The 23,487-nt window shown below is 47.3% G+C and overlaps 1 protein-coding gene, 1 long non-coding RNA gene and 1 pseudogene across 3 annotated transcripts; 1 reads left to right on the plus strand and 2 right to left on the minus strand.

Annotated features, from left to right (window-relative positions):
* LOC100517446 lies at positions 4,899 to 5,334 on the minus strand (annotated as a pseudogene).
* On the minus strand, positions 11,780 to 13,121 carry LOC100518170 (protein FAM127). Its single transcript, XM_021080821.1, has one exon. It carries the CDS (start codon positions 13,043 to 13,045, stop codon positions 12,704 to 12,706), a length of 342 nt encoding a protein of 113 aa, XP_020936480.1. The 5' UTR covers positions 13,046 to 13,121; the 3' UTR covers positions 11,780 to 12,703.
* LOC102157543 lies at positions 13,482 to 21,491 on the plus strand. 2 transcript variants are annotated; one of them, XR_002340885.1, is made up of 3 exons: positions 13,482 to 13,793; positions 18,816 to 18,917; positions 21,181 to 21,491. It is a non-coding gene; the product is annotated as an uncharacterized LOC102157543 (long non-coding RNA). The 2 variants fall into 2 exon arrangements; XR_002340886.1 differs by lacking the exon at positions 18,816 to 18,917 and having other exon boundaries at positions 13,508 to 13,793.

Genomic DNA, 23,487 nt, shown 5'->3' on the forward strand with positions numbered 1-23,487 from the left:
ACCTCAGCCACAGCAATGCGGGATCCAAGCCTCATGTGAGACCTACACCACAGCTCACGACAACACCGGATCCTTAACTCACTGACTGAGGCCAGGGATCGAACCTGCATCCTCATGGATGCTAGTCAGATTCATTTCCTCTGAGCCACGATGGGAACTCCTACTCCAGGTATCTTAAGCAGGTATGTTTAAGCATTTAGTACAAATAACTGTAAGAAGGGCTGGAGGGGCAGGCTCTAGCTCTCATGTCATTTTGCATAGTATTAAGGGTATTAAAACTAATGCCCATCAGAGTTCCTGTCGTGGCACAGCGGTTAGCGACCCGACTAGCATCCATGAGAACATGGGTTCGATCCCTGGCCTCGTTCATTGGATTAAGGATCCGGCATTGCTTCGAGCTGTGGTGTAGACTGCAGTTGCAGCTCGGATCCAGCATTGCTGTAGCTGGGGTGTAGGCCAGCGGCTACAGCTCCAATTGGACCCTTAGCCTGGGAACCTCCATATGCCGCGAGAGCGGCCCTAAAAAGACAGAAAAACAAAAAACAAACAAACAGACAAACCAAAAAACTAATGCCCATTGACGCAGATGCTGTTAGTACTCTGTTTTTACCCCTTTAGGGCTCTTGACCATTTTCCAACGTCTCAGCTCCCCTGTGCTTTTGCTCCTAATAGCCAGAATCTGCGTCTCTTTCTTATAGGACTGCCCCCAAACTACCAGAACCCCTTTGTCTGTAAGCATGAAGAGCTAGTATCTCACAATTTAGGACATTCAGAGAAGAGTCTTTAGCCAATAATTGCTGGCTGTTAGGTGTCCATACCTTCGCTCCCTTGCGCCTGATTAGGACCAGAATGAAGAGTGACCTACACTGCGTCCAGAGTTCCCCCGCTGGATTGTGTCAAAGTGAACCTCTCTGAGACCTTGGTTGATAAAGTATTGCTTGGCTTTTTTCCCTTCCCCAGTCTACCTGGTCTACTTCCTCAGTCTCCTGTCAGGGTATATTTTGGAACTGTTTTTTTTTTGTTTGTTTTTTTTGTTTTGTTTTGTTTTGTTTTGGTCATGCCCATGACATGTGGAAGTTTTTGGGCCAGGGATCAAACCTGCGCCACAATAGCAACCTGAGCTCTGGTGACAGTGCCAGATCCTTAACCCGCTGTGCCAATGCAGAATTCCTCGGACCACTTCTTTTTGTTGTTGTTGTTGGCCTTTTAGGCCTGCGCCTATAGCATATGGAGGTTCCCAGCCTCGGGGTTGAATCGGAGCTACAGCCAGCGGCCTACACCAGAGCCATAGCAACATCAGATCTGACCCTCGTCTGGGACCTACACCACAGCTCAGGGCAACACCAGATCCTAGCGAGGCCAGGGATCGAACCCACAACCTCATGGTTCTTAGTCGGATTTGTTTCCACTGCGCCATGACGGGAACTCCGAACCACTTCCTGATATACTACTTTTATATGAGCCCTTGGTCAAATACCATATGATATCATTTATATGTGGGATCTAAAATATGACAAACATGAACTTATCTATGAAATAGAAACAGACTCAGACGTAGAGGACAGACTTGTGTTTGCCAAGGAAGAGAGGGGGAGGGAGTGGGATGGATTGGAAGTTTGGGGTTAGCATAGACAAACTAGTATATATAGGATGGTTACACGACAAGGTCCTACTGTATAGCACAGGGAACTATATTCAATATCTTGTGATAAAGCATAATGGAAAAGAATATGGATGTGTATAACCGAGTCACGTTGCGGTACAGCAGAAATTAACACAACCTTGTAAATCAACTGTACTTCGAAAAAATTTTTTAAAACATCATCCATTTTAAAGTTCGCTTTATCGGGGGAGTTCCCGTCGTGGCACAGTGGTTAACGAATCTGACTAGGAACCATGAGGTTGAGGGTTCGATCCCTGCCCTTGCTCAGTGGGTTAAGGATCCGGCGTTGCCGTGAGCTGTGGTGTAGGTTGCAGACGCGGCTCGGATCCAGCATTGCTGTGGCTCTGGCGTAGGCCAGCGGCTACAGCTCCGATTCGACCCCTAGCCTGGGAACCTCCATATGCCGCGGGAGCAGCCCTAGAAATAGCGAAAAGACAAAAAAAATAAAAATAAAAAATAAAGTTCGCTTTATCTATCTTCTTCTTATTGACGGGTGCCAGTTCTTTATATATTCTTCATATTAATGTTCTACATCTAAAGAACACACCTGTAATTGAACAAATTGGGTTTATTACTCATTGCAGCAAAGGAGAACCTACATCATGGAGAACCATGGGGAACTCAGTTAAGACGGTGCTTTACCGTAAGACGGTAAAGTATTTGGGCTTTAGCTGGGTAATTTGGGGGAGGTTTTGAGTAAGCAAGGTTTTGCTCTGGATTGGCTGCTGTCAGGAAGTGGGGGAAATTATATTGTTGGGTGTCTGAATAAATATTATCTATAGGGAGGGCAGACATAATTAGTGCTTTTTTGTGTCCTGTTTGAGAAATCTTTGCCAAACCTAATATCATAGTCTCCTCTAAAACTTAAATTGCTTTAGCTTTTAGATTTAAGTCTATAATCTATAGTGAGTTAATTTTTACGTATGCTTGGAGGTAGGGGTCAATGTTTACTTTTTTCAATATGGATATCCAGTTGACCCAATAACCTTTATTGAAAAGACCATTCTTGGAGTTCCCACTGTGGTTCAACAGTAAGGAACCTGACTAGAACCCATGAGGATGCAGGTTTCATCCCTGGCCCCGCTCAGTGGGTTAAGGATCTGGCATTGCTGTGAGCTGCAGTGTAGGTCAAAGACAAATTGCGGATCTGGCAGTGCTGTGGCTATGGCGTAGGCTGGCAGCCGCAGCTCCAATTTGACCCCTAGCCTGGAAACTTCTGTATGTGACAGTTGCACCACTATTAAGGAAAAAAAAAAGACCATTCTTACCCTCACTGAATTGAGATGGTGTCTTGGTCATCAATCAGGTGACCATTGGAGTTCCCATCGTGGTGCAGTGGAAACAAATCTGACTAGTATTCATGAGGATGCGGGTTCGATCCCTGGCCTCTCAGTGGGTTAAGGATCTGGTGTTGCTGTGGCTGTGGTGTAGGCTGGCAGCTGCAGCTCTGATTCGACCCCTAACTTGGGAACTTCCATATGCCATGGGTGTGGCCCTAAAAAGCAAAAAAATAATAATAATAAAATAGAATAAAATAAGAAATAAAATAAATCAGGTGAGAATATAAGTGTAGTTTCTTTCTGGATTGTTCATCGTATTTCATTCATCTGTCTATCCTTGTACTAATATGATATGCTTTTTTTTTTTACAATAAGCCTTGCTGTCATCCAACTTTGTATTTCTTTTCAACAGTGACTCAGCTATTCCAGATGCTTTGCCTTTCCATATAAATTTTAGAGTCACTTTTAAATTTTTCTTATGGTTAATAATTTTTGTATCATGTTTAAGAAATCTTTGCTTAACCCAAGATCACGAAGATATCCTCCTGTATTTTCTTCTAAAGCCCGCTTGATTTTTTTTTTTTTAGGGCTGCACCTATGGCATATGGAAGTTCCTGGGCTAGGGGTCTATTCAGAGCTGCATCTGCAACCTACGCCACAGCTTGTGGCAATGCCAGATCCTTAACCTGCCGAGCCAGGCCAGGCATCACCAGCATCCTCACTGACACTCTGACAGGTCCTTAACCCACTGAGCCTCAAGGGGAACTCCTAAAGCCTGCTTGATTTTGTTGGAATTACATTGAATCTAAAAATAAATTGGGGGAGAATATATATTGTAACAATTTTCAGCCTATTTATTAACATCTTATAGACTTCCATGTACTTTATCATTTAATTCAGTAATATTTTGGATTTTCCAGTGTTGAAGTATTGTGAATATTTTATTCCTGGGTATTTGTTCATTCATAACGCTATCATAAATGGTATTATTTTTGTTAAATACTATTCCCACTAATTTGTGCTTTTTTTAGAATAACAAAAAATATTTTACTAAAACATAAGATTTACAGAAGTTTCCAGACAAGCCATACAAAATGGTCACAAGCTTTTTCCCAAGGGGAGGATTCTATACTTGACAGCAAAATCACAATGTTCTTAGTGAGGGCTGTGATGTTTAATGTTCCCTTTTTGGTTCAAACAATCAAGCTTGTCCCTCTACAGCATCTAAATAAAGTTAGACTTGGTAGAAAGCATATTCTAAGGAACTGGTCAGCTGCTTTTATCCAATGCAATTAGGTCACCATAAAAGGGGGGAAAGGAGCCCATAAAATTAAAGTAAAACTACTCCCCCCCAAAAAAATAAATAAATAAAAACACCCACACGCCTGCAGCTAACCCTGACAACTACCTTCATTCACAGGGAATATGCTTAAACCATGTCGGGCGGGGGGGTTGGGGGAGAATAAAAGCAGAGAGGGCCACTGCTTTTAAACGTTTCACAGTCATCCCGATGGTACTTCTAGCCTCTGCTCATGCTTTACAACAGTAAATCAGGACAAGACATAGATTTGCTAATGTGCATTTAATCATCAAAAGACGGAAGATATTTGAGCTTTTATTCCGTAATGTTTCTAAGACTGTGTCCATTAAATGCAAACAAAAAAGGGAGAAGTCTTGGCAGAGCAGAAGTGATGCATACTTGATGATCGATCGCAACGGAATGAATCTGATTAGGAACCATGAGGGTGTGGGTTCGATCCCTGGCCTCACTCAGTGGGTTAAGGAGCCAGTGTTGCCGTGTGCTGTGGTGGAAGTCGCAGACGCCACTTGGATCCTGCGTTGCTGTGGCTGTGGTGGAGGCCGGCAGCTGTAGCTCCAATTCGACCCCTAGCCTGGGAACCTCCATATGCTGCGGTGCAACCCTAGAAAAGACAATAAATAAATAAATAAATAAATTTCATGGCATATAGCCTAGTCCATGCTCCAGCTGTTTCTATGGCTCAGGCTTCATTGGTCTTCCACTGTCCACTTGGGAGCACTTCACCAAACCTGGATCAATAGCAGAGCTGTGCGGATCTGCAGTGCTGGGAACCACTTTCAAAATATCTAAACATATTCTTCCCAATTTGTCTACATTAGGATGATAAATTTTGGTCATGAAACGGACTTTAGGGGCTGCCATTGGGTATTCTTCTGGAAAGAATAGTTGAAGTTTAAAAGTCCCTCCCTCAAAGAGGGAGTCCTGGGGGCCAGCTATGACCACAGGAAAATGACGAGCGTTGCTCTCATCTGGTTCTGCCTTAATGCCAGGAACTGGTTCTGCCAGCAAACGCTGGGTTTCCTTGATAATCCTGCAGGGTAGCCTGGCCATCCTGTCACATCCCAAGGACGGCCTCTGGTCTTGTCTCTGGCTCTGCTCGCCTCACACACGAGTTTAATTTGTTGTTAGTAAATAGAAATATAATGAATTTAAAAAATTTTTAATTTTTTGGCAGCCCCTGTGGCATATGGAAGTTCCCTGTCCAGGGATTGAATCCAAGCTGAAGTTGTGACCTATGCCACAGCTGCAGCGACACTGGATCCTTCACTCACAACACGACAGCAGGAACTCCCAAATACGGTAAAGTTTGCTTTTGGTCTTTGGGTTTTGTTTTTTTTTTTTTTTTTGCTTTTTAGGGCTGCAGCCGCAGCATATGGAAGTTCCCAGGCCAGGGGTTGAATCAGAGCTGCAGCTGCCGGCCTACACCGCAGCCCACAGCAACGCCGGATCCTTAAGCCACTGAATGAGGCCAGGGATTGAACCCAGTCCTCATGTATCCGAGGTGGGTTCATGACCACTGAGCCACGATGGGAACTCCCAGTTAATTTTTTATAACAGCTTTATTGAGATATAACCCACACACTACAATATCATTCTTTTAAAGTACCGCACACGTAAGCAGTTTTGAGTATATTCCTCATATCCCTTCAACACTTGATATTGTCATTATGTTTTCTATTACCAATATAAAATAGTTTTGAAATGGGATCCTACTTTTTTTTTTTTTGGCCGCCCCATGTAGAGTTCCCAGGCTAGGGATCAGATCCAAGCCGCAGTCATGACCTAAGCAACAGCTGTGACAACACAGGATCTTTAACCAGGACCAGGGATCGAATCTTCATCCCAGTGCTCCCAAGATGCTGCTGATCATTTGTGCCACAGCGGGAACCCCTGGGATCCCATTTTTATTCTACTTAAAATCTCTCTGATTACTAATGTGCTTATGCATCTCTCTGAATATTCCTCACTTGGAATGGATAGTTCATATATCTTTTGAATATCCTCTATTTGTCCTTATCTAACCATGCTTCTCCACCCTACTCTGTGCCCAGGAGGCTGATCTTTATGGACTGCATAAATGGTTTCCTTGCCTTCTGGCTTCTGGTTGAGTTTGGTCCATGGGAGGGCTCTAACTCTACCAGATTGAAAGATGGTTGTGGCTTAATTCCTCTACCTCTATCTCAGGCCACAAATCCCCCTGTCCAGGGACTCTCTTCTATAGCTTCTATGTTCTAGTAACCGGTCCTTGCCCTTACCTTACTTTATGCTTTGGTGGGAGATAACAGCTCATCACTTTTGCTAGCCTCAGGCTCTTTCAAAATCCCTTGTTGGTTTCAGTATTAGTTAGCTATTGCTGCAATAATGCTGTATAAGAAATCTCTCCCAAGCTTATGACAGTCACCTGTTCTCCCTGCTCAAGTGCTGTGGTCTGGAGTTCCCGTTGTGGCTCAGCAGTTAACAAACCCGACTAGGATCCATGAGGATGCAGGTTCGATCCCTGGCCTGGTTCATTGGGTTAGGATTCGGCCTTGATGTGAGCTGTGGTGTGGGCTGCAGATGTGGCTTGGATCCCATGTTGCTGTGGCTGTGGTGTAGGCCAGCAACGACAGCTCCATATTCGACCCCTAGCCTGGGAACCTCCACATGCCGCGAGTGCAGCTTGAGAAAGCAAAAAAAAAAAAATAAATAAATAAAAAATAAAAAAGTGCTGTAGACTGTCTGGAGACTGTTCTGCCTCAGGATTCAGTTTACAGTTAAGGTGGGTTTGGCTCTAGGATGCAAATGGTGTTAAGATCTGTTCCACATGAATTACTGTGTTGCCCAAACAGAAGGATCAGCAGCTACCTGGAGCAAAGCTTCCACAGGAGTGCAACAAGAGGATCTCAGATCCACCTCTCAGAGTATTGACAACAAAAGCAAAAATAAACAAATGGGACCTACTCAAACTTCAAAGTTTCTGCACAGCAAAGGAAACCCTAAACAACACAAAAAGACAACCCACAGAATGGGAGAAAATCTTTGCAAATGAATCAGCTGACAAGGGATTAATCTCCAAAATTTATAAACACCTTCTGCAGCTCCATACCAAAAAAACAAACAAACAAACAAAAAAAAAACAACCCCATCAAAAAATGGGCAGAAGATCTAAACAGACCGTTCTCCAAAGAAGACATACAGATGGCCGAGAAACACATGAAAAGATGTTCAGCCTCACTCATTATTAGAGAAATGCACATCAAAACCACCCTGAGGTACCACCTTACACCAGCCAGAATGGCCATCATCCAAAAGTCTACAAACAATAAGTGCTGGAGAGGGTGTGGAGAAAAAGGAATCCTAGTACACTGTTGGTGGGATGGGATATTGGTGCAACCACTGTGGAAAACAGAATGGAGATTCCTCAGAAAACTAAACATAGAACTACCATCTGATCCAGCAATCCCACTCCTGGACATCTACCCAGGGAAAACCACGACTTGCAAAGACACATGTACTCCAATGTTCATTGCAGCACTATTTACAATAGCCAAAACATGGAAACAACCTAATTGTCCATTGACAGAGGAGTGGATCCAGAAGATGTGGTACATATACACAATGGAATATGACTCAGCCATCAAAAAGAACGAAGTACCAGCATTTTTAGCAACATGGATGGACCTAGAAACTATCATGCTAAGTGAAGTCAGCCATACAATGAGACACCAACATCCAATGCTTTCACTGACATGTGGAATCTGAAAAAAGGACAGACGGAACTTCTCTGCAGAACAGATGCTGACTCACAGACATTGAAAAACTTATGGTCTCCGGAGGAGGCAGTTTGGGGGGTGGGGGGATGTGCTTGGGCTGTGGGATGGAAATCCTGTGAAATCAGATTGTTATGAGCATTATACAACTACAGATGTGATAAATTCATTTGAGTAATTAAAAAAAAAAAAGAAGACGAGCAAAACCACACAAGCAGGACCAAGCCTAGATTCAGAGGATCAGGTGTATACACTCCATCCCAAAGATTGGGGGGGAGGGCAATGAGGAGCGAATATTGGCACCTCAGTTATCCAACCTATCACAATTCCTTTTAATCATAACAGACCCTTTAACTGTCTCGTCATTTAATTCTCTCTTGTTACTGCAGTTGTGTGGACAGCTGTTTCTTGTCCGGACTCTGATTAAGACTATCACGGAGTTCCCATCGTGGCTCAGTGGTTAACGAACCCGACTAGCATCCATGAGGACGCAGGTTCGATCCCTGGCCTTGCACAGTGGATTAAGGATCCTGCGTTGCTGTGAGCTGGGGTGTAGTTCATAGACTCAGCTTAGATCCTGCGTGGCTGTAGCTCTGATTCGACCCCTAGCCTGGGAACTTCCACACACTGAGGGTGCAGCCCTAAAAAAAAAAATTAAAAAAAAAGGACTATATCGTTCTCATAAATTTCTATAGATGTTCCAGTTTTCAGGGACACACATTAATACCCCATTTTTAGTGCAGCTTCCTTACTTTCCTTTTTTGTGGGGGTCCCCCCAAAGTCTTTACTCCATCTATGGCATCAAAGCTCTCCCACCTCTTGTGACTCCTACTAACAACCTAGACTGTATATGTCTATATTTTTCTTGATATCTAGCAAATCATTCATATGTAAGCCTTTTGGGGTTAATGTGTATTATCATAAAGGGGGGCACATTATGCAGTTTTATGCATATTGCATTTTGAAACCTTGCAAGTATCTCTCCAAATCAACTGCCATAAATCCGTCTCATTCCTTTTTTTTATTTTTATTTTTATTTTTTTTTTTTGTCTTTTTGTTGTTGTTGTTGTTGTTATTTCTTGGGCCGCTCCCGCGGCATATGGAGGTTCCCAGGCTAGGGGTTGAATTGGAGCTGTAGCCACCGGCCTACGCCAGAGGCACAGCAACGCAGGATCCGAGCCGCGTCTGCAACCTACACCACAGCTCACGGCAACGCCGGATCGTTAACCCACTGAGCAAGGGCAGGGACCGAACCCGCGACCTCATGATTCCTAGTCGGATTCGTTAACCACTGCGCCACGACGGGAACTCCCGTCTCATTCCTTTTAAGTCCCGAATTATGTTCCATCGTGTTGATTCCATTCCCCCACTGATGAGTGAAGTGGGTAATGTGACGTTCCCAGACCTCACCTTTAGGATGAAGGCACTTGTTGCCCTAGCTGCTAGGAGTGAGGCTGCTGGGAGTCACAGCAGCAGTAATTCCCTCCAGGAATTACTACGGCTCGAAGGGAGCTGCCGTGCCCGGAGTAGATGACTTGCTCTAGGTGAGACCCCATCCAACCATTAGTCAGTGTGGGGGCAAAAAGACCTGGCCTCATCTCCTCCATTCATTTTTCTGAATGGCCATCCTAGCTTTAGCGATGCCTGTAGGACCAGCTGAGGCCTCTAGTGCAACTGCATAGCTCGTCAAATTCTCCCTTTGCTCCAGCCTGCTGCCTTCACTCTCTTACAAGTGTTTATGAGATCTGTTTCGGGGGAACGTTCAAGTATAATTATTTGGTGCTAGAAGTGGTCCTAAGAAGCAGATTAGGAAATAGGATTTTGGAGAACAAATATTTGCCAAGTGACTAGAAATGGGGACTTTATCACAGGTGGTAAGTGATATACTGATAACCCCTGTGATATGGTTGTGGTGCAATTGTCAAAACTTTCATGGAGTTCCCTGGTGGCCTAACAGGTTAAAGATCTGGCATTGTCACTACCGTAGCTCAAGTGCTAGGGGTTGGATCAGAGCTGTAGCTGCTGGCCTGAACCACAGCCACAGCAACTCGGGATCTGAGCCACGTCTGTGACCTACATGACAGCTCATGGCAACGCCGGATACTTAACCCACTAAGCAAGGCCAGGGATCAAACCTGCATCCTCATGGATGCTAGTCAGATTCATTTCCGCTGAGCCACGACAGGAACTCCCTGGCCTAAGAACTTCTACATGCGACAGTTGTGGCCAAAAAACAAAACAAAACAAAACAAAAAACAACAGCAACAACAAAAAAAACCACCACAAAAAACAAACGACTGAACAAAAAAACCTTGGCTAGTGGTAAAATGAGATTGGATGCCAATGGAAGGAATTTTCTTGGAAGGTACAGTATCTCAGGAGTTTGAGAGTTCAGGGGAAGGGATAATCATAAAGATTACGAAAATAGACGATTGTTACCAGAGGCTACTGATAAAACTGCAGAAGGACAATGAAAGGCTAAGGATGATTAAATACCAATTTAATGTAAAGCTGAAAGCCAAAGGGTCTGAAGGCAGAAGGCAGAGAAGTCGAAGGATAGGCCTGTAGGCTTTATTCCTTTCTCAGGCAGTCACAGTCGTCTTTGCTTTCTACCACACATCAGGCCAATCCATGGTGAACTGAGCTCAGCCTTTCCCCACCGCTTTCTGTATTCTGGAACAATAACCCAAATTAAAAATGAGGCAGGAGTTCCTTTGGGGCTCATCAATTAACGAACCCGACTAGGAACCATAAGGTTACAGGTTTAATCCCTGGCCTGGTTCAGTGGGTTAAGGATCCGGCGTTGCCATGAGCTGTGGTGTGGGTCACAGACGCGCCTTGGATCTCGTGTTGCTGTGGCTGTGGTTTAGGCTGGCGTCTACTGCTCTGATTCCACCCATAGCCCGGGAACCTCCATATGCCACGGGGGCAGCCCTAAAAAGCAAAAAAAAGAAAAAGAAAAAACCCCCACAAAAATCAAAAAAGAGGCAGAGCTGATTCCATGGCCTTTTAACATCACACCAGAGTGGGGCCCTATAAGCCCATCTGAGCATCATTTGACTATAAGGCAATTGACCTTTCCCAGCCAAAATAAAGCAGCAGAGGCTTTTATTCAGAGTAGCGATATAATGGTTAGCATGAAGGGAAACAGGATGGAATAACATTTTTTGCTTTTCTGCCCATTGGAGCAAGTTGTCATTTTACTGTCCTGCAGGCCATCAGCCGGGTCTTTACCTAGATTGACAAGAGCAGTTCTGCACTCCCTTCTCCTCCACTTCACAACCAAGCCTCCATAGAGGCATTTTTCTGAACCACCTGTCATTCCGCTGCTTCCCTGAATAATGGATTAAATAAAACCCTGACAGGTGTTCCCCAACAAACGTGTGGGATGCCTGATTTGTAAAAATTAGGTATTGTGCTCTCAGGCAGCGTTTTGGAAATGAGGGGATCTTTCCCCAAAGCCCCTAGCTGCCCTCTCCTTGCACCGCCTTGGCCAAAACCAGATCAAGAGCCATTTCCCAAGGGGGCACGGAACTGACCGCTGTGCAAGAGTCAGCACCCCGCAGTGAATGACGCCCCCGCGCACGCGCACGCGCGCGTGGGGGTCTCCATCCCCGGGACCACCACGAGTCCAGGGCTTCTGCCTGGTGATGCAAGACTCAGCAGGAGCCACACAAGGGCGGGGGCGGGACACACCTTCTGAGCAAGCCACGGGCCCCACTTACTGGACCAGGGAGGGAGAGGTGCCCTAGTCACTGAGACTCAATTCCTTTTTGAACAGCGTCTGACATTTATTGAAAATCAGGAAAAGACGTTTGTCCAGGTAGTGTAGAAGAGCTGGGCAGAGTGCTGGGGTTACTGTGTTGGACAAAAGGCACACGTCAGAGAGACAGCTGCACATTCAGAAGAGAACTGGATTCTGGGCGAAACTAACAGGTCCACAGGAGACAATGAGTGACTCGACGTGGCTGCCAGGCACCCCCGGGACCTGGCAGCCTCCTGGCAGGAGCAGGAGCAGGAGCGGGAGCGGGAGCGGGAGCGGGAGCAGGAGCAGGAGATGTCTCTGGGAGTAGGGAGGGAGTGGGCCCCGCTGACGGTGAAAGGCTGGCCGGCCCCTCCGCGGCGGTGGAGAGCTGTTGCAATCATCGTCTCGGGGGGCAGTGAGCGGCTCAGGCACCCCACCCCCCGGGGGGTGGTGGTGAGTCCAGATCCCCGAAGGCTGCAGGGCGTCGGCGGGAGCGATGCGGTGGACGGTGGGGGCACGGCAGCGGCAGCGCAGGTCTCTGGGCACCCGGATGCCGGCCTGGGAGTCCGGCCAGGCGCCGGCGGTCGGCGGGCGCCGGGCTGCAGGTGGTCCGTCCCGCGTGTAACAGGAGCCCGGCTTGCAGCTGGAGCGCAGGACCGGGTCCAAGGGTGCACGGGAGGGGCCGGGCCGGCCCGAGAGGGCGGCGGCCGGTCCGCACCAGGCCTGGAGGCGGCGGAGGCGGCGGGAACCTGGAGCGCTATTCCTGGAACAAAGGCAAGCACGACGCGGGAGGGGACACGAGCGCGCGGGGAGAGCGCGGCCACCCGAAGGTGAGGGACGCGGGAGGCGCGGCGGGAGGGCGCCCGCGGCGGTCTGCGCGGCTGGGCGACGGGCAGAGCGGACCCTCCCGCGGGCACCCGCCCCCGGGCCCGAGGGGCTCCCGGCCTAGAAGTCCTCGTCCTCCACCCATCCAAAGACCCGCTTCATCTCGGCCAGGAAGCCCCGGTAATCGTTGAGGAGGGGGCTCTGCTTCCTGATGTAGGGGATCACCCACTGCAGGGCCGGCCCGGTGAGGCGGGTGATGAGGAACGTCACCTTCAGGCTGTCGTTGGAGAACAGGGTCTCGTCCACGAGCATGTAGGCGCCCGTCTGCACGATAAACTCCGGGAGCCGGTCGGTGTCGCCGTCAAACGTCTCGGGGAAGGGGATCGGGTTCCTCCACCGACGCGTCTGGGGCCGGATGGGTAAGGCCAGGAGGGCCTTGATCAGCTGCACCCGGCCGTCCATCGCGCCTCGCTCGCCTGGCTGGGCTGCAGGGGCCTCTCGGCGAGGTGGGCGAGGAGGCGGGGCGGGAAGTGCGTGTGCGGGGAGGCGGGGCGGGCCCGGCGGGGCGGGCGGGGCCGTGGGCGGTGCTCGGCGCGGGCGGGCCCCGCCCACAGTGCCTGGCGTCACGTAGTGCGCAGGCGCAACTTTGAGGCCGCCGTTAGGAGGGCGGGACGGGGCCAAAAAGGTGAATGGGGGCGGAGCTAAGGTCCGCTCGAGGAGGCGGGGTCAGAATCACGGGGCGGGGCCGAAGTTTCCTGAGGCCGGATGTAGGAGTCTTAAGCGGTGGGGGATCCACGAACCTGGCGGGTGGTTTGCAGTGCGCAGGCGTAACACGAGGGGTCGCGCTAGGTTCGGAGTGGACTGTCCCTTCCCTGCACAGGAAAGAGAAAGGGGGAGTGGGTAGTAGCCACTCAAGGGGTGTGGTGGAAGCGGGAGGGGCGGGGCCAAAGTTTCCCTTGGCAGGAGGCGGATGAGAGGCGGGGGCCAGGGGAGGGGCCCAGGACTCAATGCTCCTGATTAGGCAAGAGCTGGCAGCTGGTGGAGAGCTGAGTCCCTTTTCTAGAAGTAGAGTCCTACCTTTTCCTCCCCTCTCCCCTAGTGTATCCTTTGCAGACCCTCGGACCTGGACACCGTTTGGTGCGCTTCTGTGGGCACATTCCCCTACTGATTCATGCATCTGTCAACTGAAGTATCACGCCGCTGGTTGTAGGTATGGTTGTCTTGCACCATCATGGGAAACCCCAGCTATTAGTGGGCATAATTCAGAGAAGCATATTCATAGAGTAATGCACCATGACAAGTGAACTTAAAGAGGGTTAAATGATAAGAAATCTCTTAATTTGGTATATTATGGTACCGAAGTAGACTATTAGTATAGAAACTGAAAGACAAAAGTGAGAGGTGTTGGATGTTTTCTAAGTATGACATTATACATCTCCATACTTGAGAATAATGGAAAGAAATAACTAAGACATTAACCAATTGAAGAAGGGAAAACGAAGTATTACAGGTTATATTTGAATTCATTTGTATGGCTGAGTACAAAATTGATATAAATTCTTCACAGGCTTTCATATATGCAGAGAATAATCGGTTAAAATAGATAATGCTATTAATGACTTAATTCAGAAAAGCAGTTAAAAAGAAGTGGTTCCTAGGAATATACTTGAAAAATCATAAAATCCACTTAACATTTTTTTTGTCTTTTTTTTTTTTTGTCTTTTGTTGTTGTTGGTATTATTGTTGCTATTTCTTGGGCCGCTCCCGCGGCATATGGAGGTTCCCAGGCTAGGGGTATAATCGGAGCTGTAGCCACCGGCCTACGCCAGAGCCACAGCAACGCAGGATCCGAGCCGCATCTGCAACCTACACCACAGCTCACGGTAACGCCGGATCGTTAACCCACTGAGCAAGGGCAGGGATTGAACCTGCAACCTCATGGTTCCTAGTCGGATTCGTTAACCACTGCGCCACGACGGGAACTCCCCCACTTAACATTTTGAAATGCCAAATAGGGGATATAAAAGAATACTCAAGAGAACACAAATGCATACCCAGGTCTGAAATAGGGTGGCCCAGCATCTTAAAGATGTTGATTTTCCCTGTGTGAGGAGAGAAGAGGAGGTGGGACTTAGGTGCTGCCTCAGAGGGTGTACATGCTGCCTCAGTAGCTGGAGAAGCTGAAGGGTAGACCCAGCTGGAGGTGGTGGTGGTGGGGGGAGCTACAGAGCCAGCTGCTGCCCCAGCCCAACAAGGTGACAGCCAATTTGCCTCTACCTGCCTGAGTTGTTATAGTGCTTGGTGACACTGTGACCTTCAAGGGCAAACTATCTTTTATGGACCTAGCTAATCCAGAATTATTCACAAGTAAAAAAAATTCCAAGTATATGAAACACTAATTTTATGACACTGGATATCATGCAGTCAGGGTGAAGTTCCCTAAGGGTGAAAAAAACACTTAAAGCGAACCCTAGTGCTGCCTCAGCTTACTGTCAGGAGCAAACCTCCAGCCTGCCTGCTGGTCTATTTGTTGGCATTTGCTGGTATCACGTGGAAAGCAGATGTGAGAAATCCTCCAAGACTCCCAAAGCTGTCTCTTGGTTCTTGCCCTGTAGGTCCTACCTTTCTATTGAGGGTGTTTAACGCCTCCCTCCTGTTATATTTCTTTCCCCAGATCCAGGTCCCCTCCATCCAGACTTGACACCTCTGATTGCCACTTAGTCCCTCTGGGGAAGTTAGCATGGGAGGGTGACAGAGCCCTCCCAGGTCTGTGGATAGTGACAGCTCAGGGGGAAGCTGAGGGAAGATACCATTGGGCAGCCAATGGATCCAAGCATCCAAGCACATCTGAGTTGTGACAAAGATTCATTCCTAGCTTCACAGCACATGCTTGGGAAGGCCATCTGTTGCCACCTGTGGCTGGAGTAGGTGGAAATGGAACCTGGTTGGCAATAATACCCCAACTGTCACTGACCATCTGCTCATGTAACACCTCAGTCCCTTACAAACTGCTCACCACCCAGAAGAGAATTTCTTAGAATCTCTGGAGAGAGACACACACTACGGGGACAGTATACTGGTTGGGGTGAGGGTGAGCATAGCTGAGTGGGAGTAGCTCACACCCTAATGCGTGACTTATTCTTTAATACAGAGACCTTAATAATAGGGATATAAATAAAGCTCCAGCTGCAATGGGAGAGTAGGGGAGCTTCTATGACTTCTGCATTTTGAGGGCTCCCCCAGGCAGGATGTTACATGCAGCTTGGGACCTCTAGACTGAACAGCAGGAATAGGGTTGCCAACACCTGCAGTCCAAGATCTTCCTGGAATCCCGGGGACAGACCCTGGCCCATCCACCCTGGGGACACATCTTCAGTCAGGACAGACCACAGAAACCTTGCTCTCCTTTTTCCTGGAAGAAGATGTTAAGGTCTACAATGCAAACATTCCTTAAGCAGCTGAAAACTCATCTCAAAATTTCCTGGGACTGGGGTGCCCAAAACCAGTTTTCAACTGGAAATGCTCATTGGTAAGGCGTTTTATACATGCTCAGCTTTAGAGAAGAAATGTAATTCCAGTTTACTGAAGATTTTACAAACAGTGGGTAGAGCATTGCAGACAATGTCAAAAAGATTCTGACCTTGACTCATGAAGAACTCTTTTCTCTTTTTAACCACACCCACAGCATATGGAAGTTCCTGAGCCAGAGATCAAATCCCAGTCCCCTTATGCCACAGCTGCGTAATGCTGGATCCTTAACCCACTGTGCTGGATCGAACACACACCTTCCTAGAGACAACACCTAATCCTTAATCTGCTGTGCTACAGCGGGAACTCCTTGACCATGACTTATGTATCATGATTCTGGCTCTTCAAAACCAGGTCTCTCAGGGGCATAGAGAACAGACTTGTGGTTGCCAAGAGGGAGGAGGAGGGAGTGGGATGGACAGGGAATTTGGGGTTAGTAGATGCAAACTATTCCATTTAGAATGGGTGAGCAATGAGGTCCTGCTGTACAGCACAGGGAACTCTATCCAAACTCCTGGGATAGACCATGATGGAAAAGAGTATAAAAAAAAGAGAATACACACACACACAATGTATAACTGAGTCACTTTTCTGTACAGCAGAAATTGGCACGCAACATAATAAACCAACTATACTTTAATAAAATATTTTTTTAAAAAGCCAGGTCTCACCTCTACACCCACCACACTGCTTTCCACATTCAACCAGGACACTCTGCTGGAGCGTTTTTTCTGTTGCCCTTGGTGCATGCTGGCCATGACCCAAAGCCAGGAGGACGTGCAAGAGACTTATTACCCCTGGCAGTAGCTTTATGAAAAAATGATTGCATTTTGGTGGGTACATATTCCAGCTTCCTGTCTCATACTGGGCATGGATTTGAGGCGTATCTACACAGTCTCCCGTAGGCCCACTCCCAGGAAGCTCCAGTTGCCCACAGTTTCCACTTACGGCGTTGCCAGATCACCCCCTCAATTGGCTGCCTTCCTTCTAAGTCTTATTTCCTCACCCTTTATCTCTGCTCCCTGGGATTCTCTCCCAAGTCAGCTACTTGTATTCATGGGTCTGTCTCAGAGTTGGCTTCCTGGGAACATGTACACAGATACCTGTCATATTACAAATGCATTTAGGAATTCCATCGTGGCTCAGTGGAAATGAATCTGCCTAGTATTCATGAGGATGCAGGTTCAATCCCTGGCCTCCTTCTGTGGGTTAAGGATCCCTGCGTTGCCTTGAGCTGTGGTGTAGGTCACAGATGGCAGATCACAGAGTGAGGCCAGGGATCAAACCCTCATCCTCAAGGTTCCTAGTTGGGTTCATTAACCGCTGAGCCACAAAGGGAACTCCCTGCTTCCCTCCCTTTTTTGCAACCACTTGTCCCCAGGGTCTGTTGAGCATGGGGAGGGACGAAGGGTCAAGGTGGCAAGTCTCTCTTATCTGGATGGACTTGAGCAACTGTGTTTTGTGTTTTTTTTTAATTTTTTTTTTTGAGAGGGGCACACCTGCAGCAATATGGAAGTTCCAGGACAAGGGATTGAATAGGAGCCGCAGCTGAGGACTACGTCACAGCCACGGCAACACCAGATCCAAGCCACATCTACATCCAGCTTGCAGCAACACCAGACCTTTAACCCACAAGCAAGGCCAGGGATGGAACCTGAATCCTCATGTACACTATGTGGGGTTCTTAACTTGCTGAGCCAGGAGTTCCCGTCGTGGCTCAGTGGAAACAAATCTGACGAGTATCCATGAGGATGCAGGTTCCATCCCTGGCCTCGCTCAGTGGACTAGGGATCTGGCGTTGCCATGAGCTGTGGTGAGAGCAGCAGCTACAGCTCAGATTTGACCCCTAGCGTGGGAACCTCCATATGCTGTGGGTGCGGCCCTAAGAAAAACAATAAATAAATAAATAAATAAATTAATTAATTAACTTGCCGAGCTACAATAGGACTCCTTTAGCTGTGTTTAAAGCTGACTGTTTAAATTTCCTCCTTTGGTGAGGTCTTTCATGGCTACTTTGGAGACCCCATCTCTGGGTCTTGAGTCCCTTCAGTTCCCTGACACATAACCTCCGCACACAGGAGAACTCCCCCACCCTCCCAGTTACTCCCATTTTAAATGTATTTGTGATTCTGACTTCTTCCGATGGTGTCCTTCAAACTCCAGGGGAGACCAAACAAGACCTCCAATTGGCCTCCTTGAAGCTCTAGTCCCCTAGTAAGTTAGGGCATTTTCCACTTGTAAGCCCAGCAGCTTTTCTAACTTCTCTCAAGGAGGCCCTCTTGACTCCAAATCCCTCCTACTCTGTGTTAGTAAACAGTTTCCTAAGGTGAGTGGCCAGAGTTCACCTGTTTGTGGCCTTTGGGTAGCAGGAAGAAGTGTAGATGTCACATAAATGATGGGAGATGATATGAGAAAAAGCATGTAAATATATACGTATATCATATGTATATATGTGACTGGGTCACTATGCTGTACAGTAGACATTAACACAACACTGTAAATCAACTATACTCTAATAAAAAAAAACCTGCATCAAACCAAAAGAAGTGAAAACATGGCTTCAATTTTAATGGTTCCATCAGGGGAAAGATTTGTTGATCCACACCATTTTCTGGACTTTTTCATAATCATCAAGGGTTATAGGCGGGTAAGTCACATGACTTTTAGGTAAAGACCAACTCCACCCTGGTGTCGTTTGTGTCAGGTTCCACAGCCACCTCCTCAGAGCCTCATCACTCCTGTGCTTCCCCAGCTGCCTACCCAGTAAAAAGCTGATGACATTTTTGGAGGCCAGGGCGGATCTGAGGTATTTGTCTGCTACCCCTCTCATGCTGGGCGTGGACTTCCTGGGACTGACTTTAGAGGTTCTTTTATCCATGACTGGTTGATGGCACAGATGGTTTCAGGAAGAGAAGGCCTGCGAAAGTTGATGGAATCCAGAATTACCTGTAGGAGAAATACAAAGTGCCCCGGAAGCTCCTCTGCATTTTCATCTCCCGGACACACACACACACACACACACACACACACACACACACACACACACATGCAGTTATTAGATACTGGCTTGAGACAACATCTGATTTGAAATGTCAGCTTTATCATTTCTTTGATTCCCACATATATACGAAAATATTTTAAGAATCTTTATTTTGTTCCATTGACATAGTTATCAATTCCTGTTTCAATTGCTAATCCTATAGGGTAAATTTTAATATATCATATAACAAGCTCCTCCCCTGCCTTGGCTAATCCTTTACATTTTCTCTCTTAGGTAATTTTACAATCTAGTCCTCCAGTTCCACGTACACAATCAAAATCCTGTTACGATTTATGACTGGGATTGCACTGAACTCATAGATTAATTTAGAGAAGAATTGATACCATTCCAAAATTTAGTCTTCCTTTCCAAAAAAAGGTTTTTTAAAAATACTATTTTAGGGTCCAAACAGCGAGCTTATAAAAATTTTCGTGTATATTTTCCTTATGTTTTTTAAAAAGAGAATTCTATTTGTAAGTGTTTTACAATGCTTGGGACAATTTGAATAGGACAGTTTATTTCTATTATATTTCCTAATTATTAGAAGAGTATGTGAAATTCTTTATGTGTTTAACTTACATCAACCAACCTTTTCTGATCTAATTGCCTTAGTTTTTCCAGAAAGGCAATCCCTTAAGAAAAAGACAGTTTTGCCACTTCCTTTTGTTAATCAAATACGGCACATTAATAATAGTTCCTACCCCTCTCCAATTTTTTTAGACATTGAACACAGTATCTTAGTGTCTTTACATGGTTCTATGTGGGATGGAAAGAGACTGAGCCTTCCTTGCCACTCAAGGAAGAGCGTGTATGACCTGGGTCCTTCCCATCAATAGATCTCCATGTCTCAGTTTCTTCAATTGTCGTGTGACACTTACCACGGTGGGGCCACCAGTGTAGGAATAGGTCACATCTCATCATAACAGTCATGGTAGGTTCTTAGGACAGCACAATTTTCAAAGCCCCGTCCTCACCGTTATCCCTGTTACAACCTGTGAAAATCCATGTCCTACCACTAGACAACACCCACTTGAATCACTCATAAATGTTAACTATAGAGTTGTATATTGGAGACTTGCAAGGTAATATGACATAAGAAGTATGGCCAGAATTTCTCACAGCCCAAATTTCTACAAGCAAAATCCCCATTTTATGGTGTGAATTGTGCACTATAAAAGTAGTCATTTCAGGGCTGTATCCAAGGCTGTACTCAGAGATTGAGAAAGAAGCAGAAAATTCTACCTGGGACTGTTTCTGTTTGGAACTTGAAGCCAAAAGTGCTGGATATTGTCCAGTGGACTTATTGATAGGCAATGGATATTGGCAACTCCTCACACAGGGGAAGTTTTGATGCAGAGATTTTTGAATGAGCCAGTGAAAATCACTGAGGCCAAGATAACTGAGTATCTGACCCAGGGGACAGATATGGACACGGTACCCAAATATGGGTAGTACCTGCCCCCTCTTGCAGGGCCTCTTAGTTACTCACTGTTTAGCCCTAAACCAGGGGTAACCTAGGTGGTAGCATTCATGGCCTGTGGTCATGAAGTCCTGAAAGCCATTGTGAGTCATCATGACTCCCCTTGGGCCTGACCAATCAGGCCATGACCCTCATAATAGGACAGAGAGAGAGAATTCTCCTTCTTAGTTCCCTCCTAGCTCTTCAGGACACTCATTCCGGAGAAACCTGAGTGTTCTGGGAGGTAAGGGATCCATCGAGGTAATGGAACCCTCTTTGGGACCATCGCCTTACTCATCTAACCTGATGAACCCTAACCCTGGTGGATAAAAGGGGGAAGGGTATGGGATTGTCACTTGGTCTATAGGGAAGTGAGAAGGAGCACAGCTCTACATACAGGCTTCCTTAGTTCCAGCCCCCGCTCTGTGTAACCTTGGGCAAGTCAGACGAGATCCCCCAAGCACTCTTGTATGAGCACTGCTAAAAACAAGCGCATGTGATGGGGGGGGAGGTGGCAGGGAAGAGGCCCCTGGGTCCAATGGATTAAATGGGTTTCACTATCTTTTTCAGGCCCTTTCAGCTGTGCTCTCTTCCTGAAGCCATCTGTCGTGTCAACTAGTCATGGATAAAGAAGCCTCTGAGGTCAGTCCCAGCCCACCTACAGTGACCATCAAGAAGAAAGATAAAAGTGCAAGATCCGAAAAGTTCTCCAAAAATGTTCTGATCTTTTTACTGGGGAGGCAGCTGGGGAGGCACAGGAGTGACGTGGACCTGTCAAAGTGGCTGTGGATGCTGACATGAGCTGCCCCAGGGTGGAGCTGGCCATGGCCAGTGAGTCCTAAAACCTACCTGCTCATGCCTGTCTGTAACTTTAGAAAAAATAAAAACAAGTAACAAACTCCTCCCTTGTTTCACCTGTTAAAATAAAAGGTGACTGTCACCCCTTTTGTCTTGATACGTTTTTACGCCAGTACAGTTTTCCTGGGTTACACTGGAGAGGGAATTCTATTCATTCTAGAGTCTATGCAGCAGCTCTCAGACATGGCACAGATGGTGCCATCACGCTGCACCTCAGATTTCCTCCACCTTTCATGTGAAAAACGAAGAAAGAAAAACCCAAGGGAACGGTTATGTGGCACTAGGTCACTCAAGGACCCAAGGCTCCTGTCCCCTAGGCATTTTGGAGACACATCCCCTCTGCTCTGCTCTAAAGCCTACTTGCTCATCCTGGAAGAAGACATTCAGAACACGCCATGAGGCGCAGGGCCATTTAGGAGATTCTTTTTTGTTTTTTTATTCTGATGCTCATGAGACCATCATGTAGACAGTCTACAGCATCCAATAGTCTTTGTTGGTTCCACTTGATATTAAGAAACACAAGGCATTTTAATGTGGGAACATCATACCTTCAGGGCTTTTTTTTTTTTTTTTTTTTTGCCATTTCTTGGGCCGCTCCTGTGGCATATATGCAAGTTCCCAGGCTAGGGGTCCAATCAGAGCTGTAGCCACCGGCCTACACCAGAACCACAGCAACGCGGGATCCGACCGCGTCTGCAACCTACACCACAGCTCAGGGCAACGACGGATCCTTAACCCACTGAGCAAGGCCAGGGACCAAACCCGCCACCTCATGGTTCCTAGTCGGATTCGTTAACCACTGCGCCACGACGGGAACTCCCCTTCAGGGCTTTCTGCAGGTGGCCCTCCCGCCGGTCTCAGCTCGGGGGACTCCCCAGGACACCGGGTCCCCGTGCTCCCCATCTCCCAGGGGTGGCCTGACCTTGCGCGGAGAACCGACTGGGGTCGCAGGCATCGCACACCCTCGCGTGAACGCTGACCACGCCCCCGCGGGAGGGCGTGGACTCACGTGGGAGTGGGGGCGGGGCTCAGGACCGGGGAGGCCCTGCTCGCGGAGGGAGGTCGGGTGGTGTGCGGCGTGTCGGGGCGGGAAATGTCCCGCACTTACTGGGAGCCGGAGGGCTCGAGGCGTCCACCTGGCGGGCCGATGTGCCCCTCCACGAGTCACAATCACCGAGACGAGATTCAGGAGTTCCGTTGTGGCTCAGTGGTTAACGAATCCGACTAGGAACCATGAGGTTGTGGGTTCGGTCCCTGGCCTTGCTCAGTGGGTTAAGGATCCGTCGTTGCCCTGAGCTGTGGTGTAGGTCACAGACGCGGCTCGGATCCCAAGTGGCTGTGGCTGTGGTGTAGGCCGGTGGCTACAGCTCCGATTAGACCCCTAGCCTGGGAACCTCCATATGCTGTGGGAGCGGCCCTAGAAAAGGCAAAAAGACAAAAAAAAAAAAAGGGACACTGTAACACATGGATGAATTATTCACAGTAAATGTGAAAATTTTATAAATCTCAATGTTCCCAACTATGGCATTCAAAAATTTATTTACTTAATTAACTTAAGATATGAAAGAGCATGAAATGTGATTTTGTTTTCAGGAACTGGCTATTATTTGAATACTGGAAAAATTCTCTAAGATTTTCTTTTCTTTTTTAGGGCCACACCTGCAGCATATGGAGGTTCCCCGGCTAGGGACCCAATTGGAGCTGCAGCAGTTGGTTCGTTACCACTGAGCCATGTTGGGAACCCCAACAGCTCTGTTTGTTAAAAGGCCTCTTGTGAGTTCCCATCGTGGCTCAGTGGAAAGGAATCTGACTAGTATCCATGAGGCCCCACTCAGTGGGTTAAGGATCCAGCATTGCCTTGAGCTGTGGTGTAGGTTGCAGACACGGCTCGGATCTGGCGTTGCTGTGGCTGTGGAGTAGGCCGGCAGCTGTAGCTCTGATTAGACCCCTAGCCTGGGAACCTCCATATGCCACAGATGCAGCCCTAAAAAGACCAAAAAAAAAAAAAAAAAAAAAAAA

This window comes from Sus scrofa, chromosome X, assembly GCF_000003025.6.
Source record: "Sus scrofa isolate TJ Tabasco breed Duroc chromosome X, Sscrofa11.1, whole genome shotgun sequence".
Classification (NCBI taxonomy): domain Eukaryota; kingdom Metazoa; phylum Chordata; class Mammalia; order Artiodactyla; family Suidae; genus Sus; species Sus scrofa.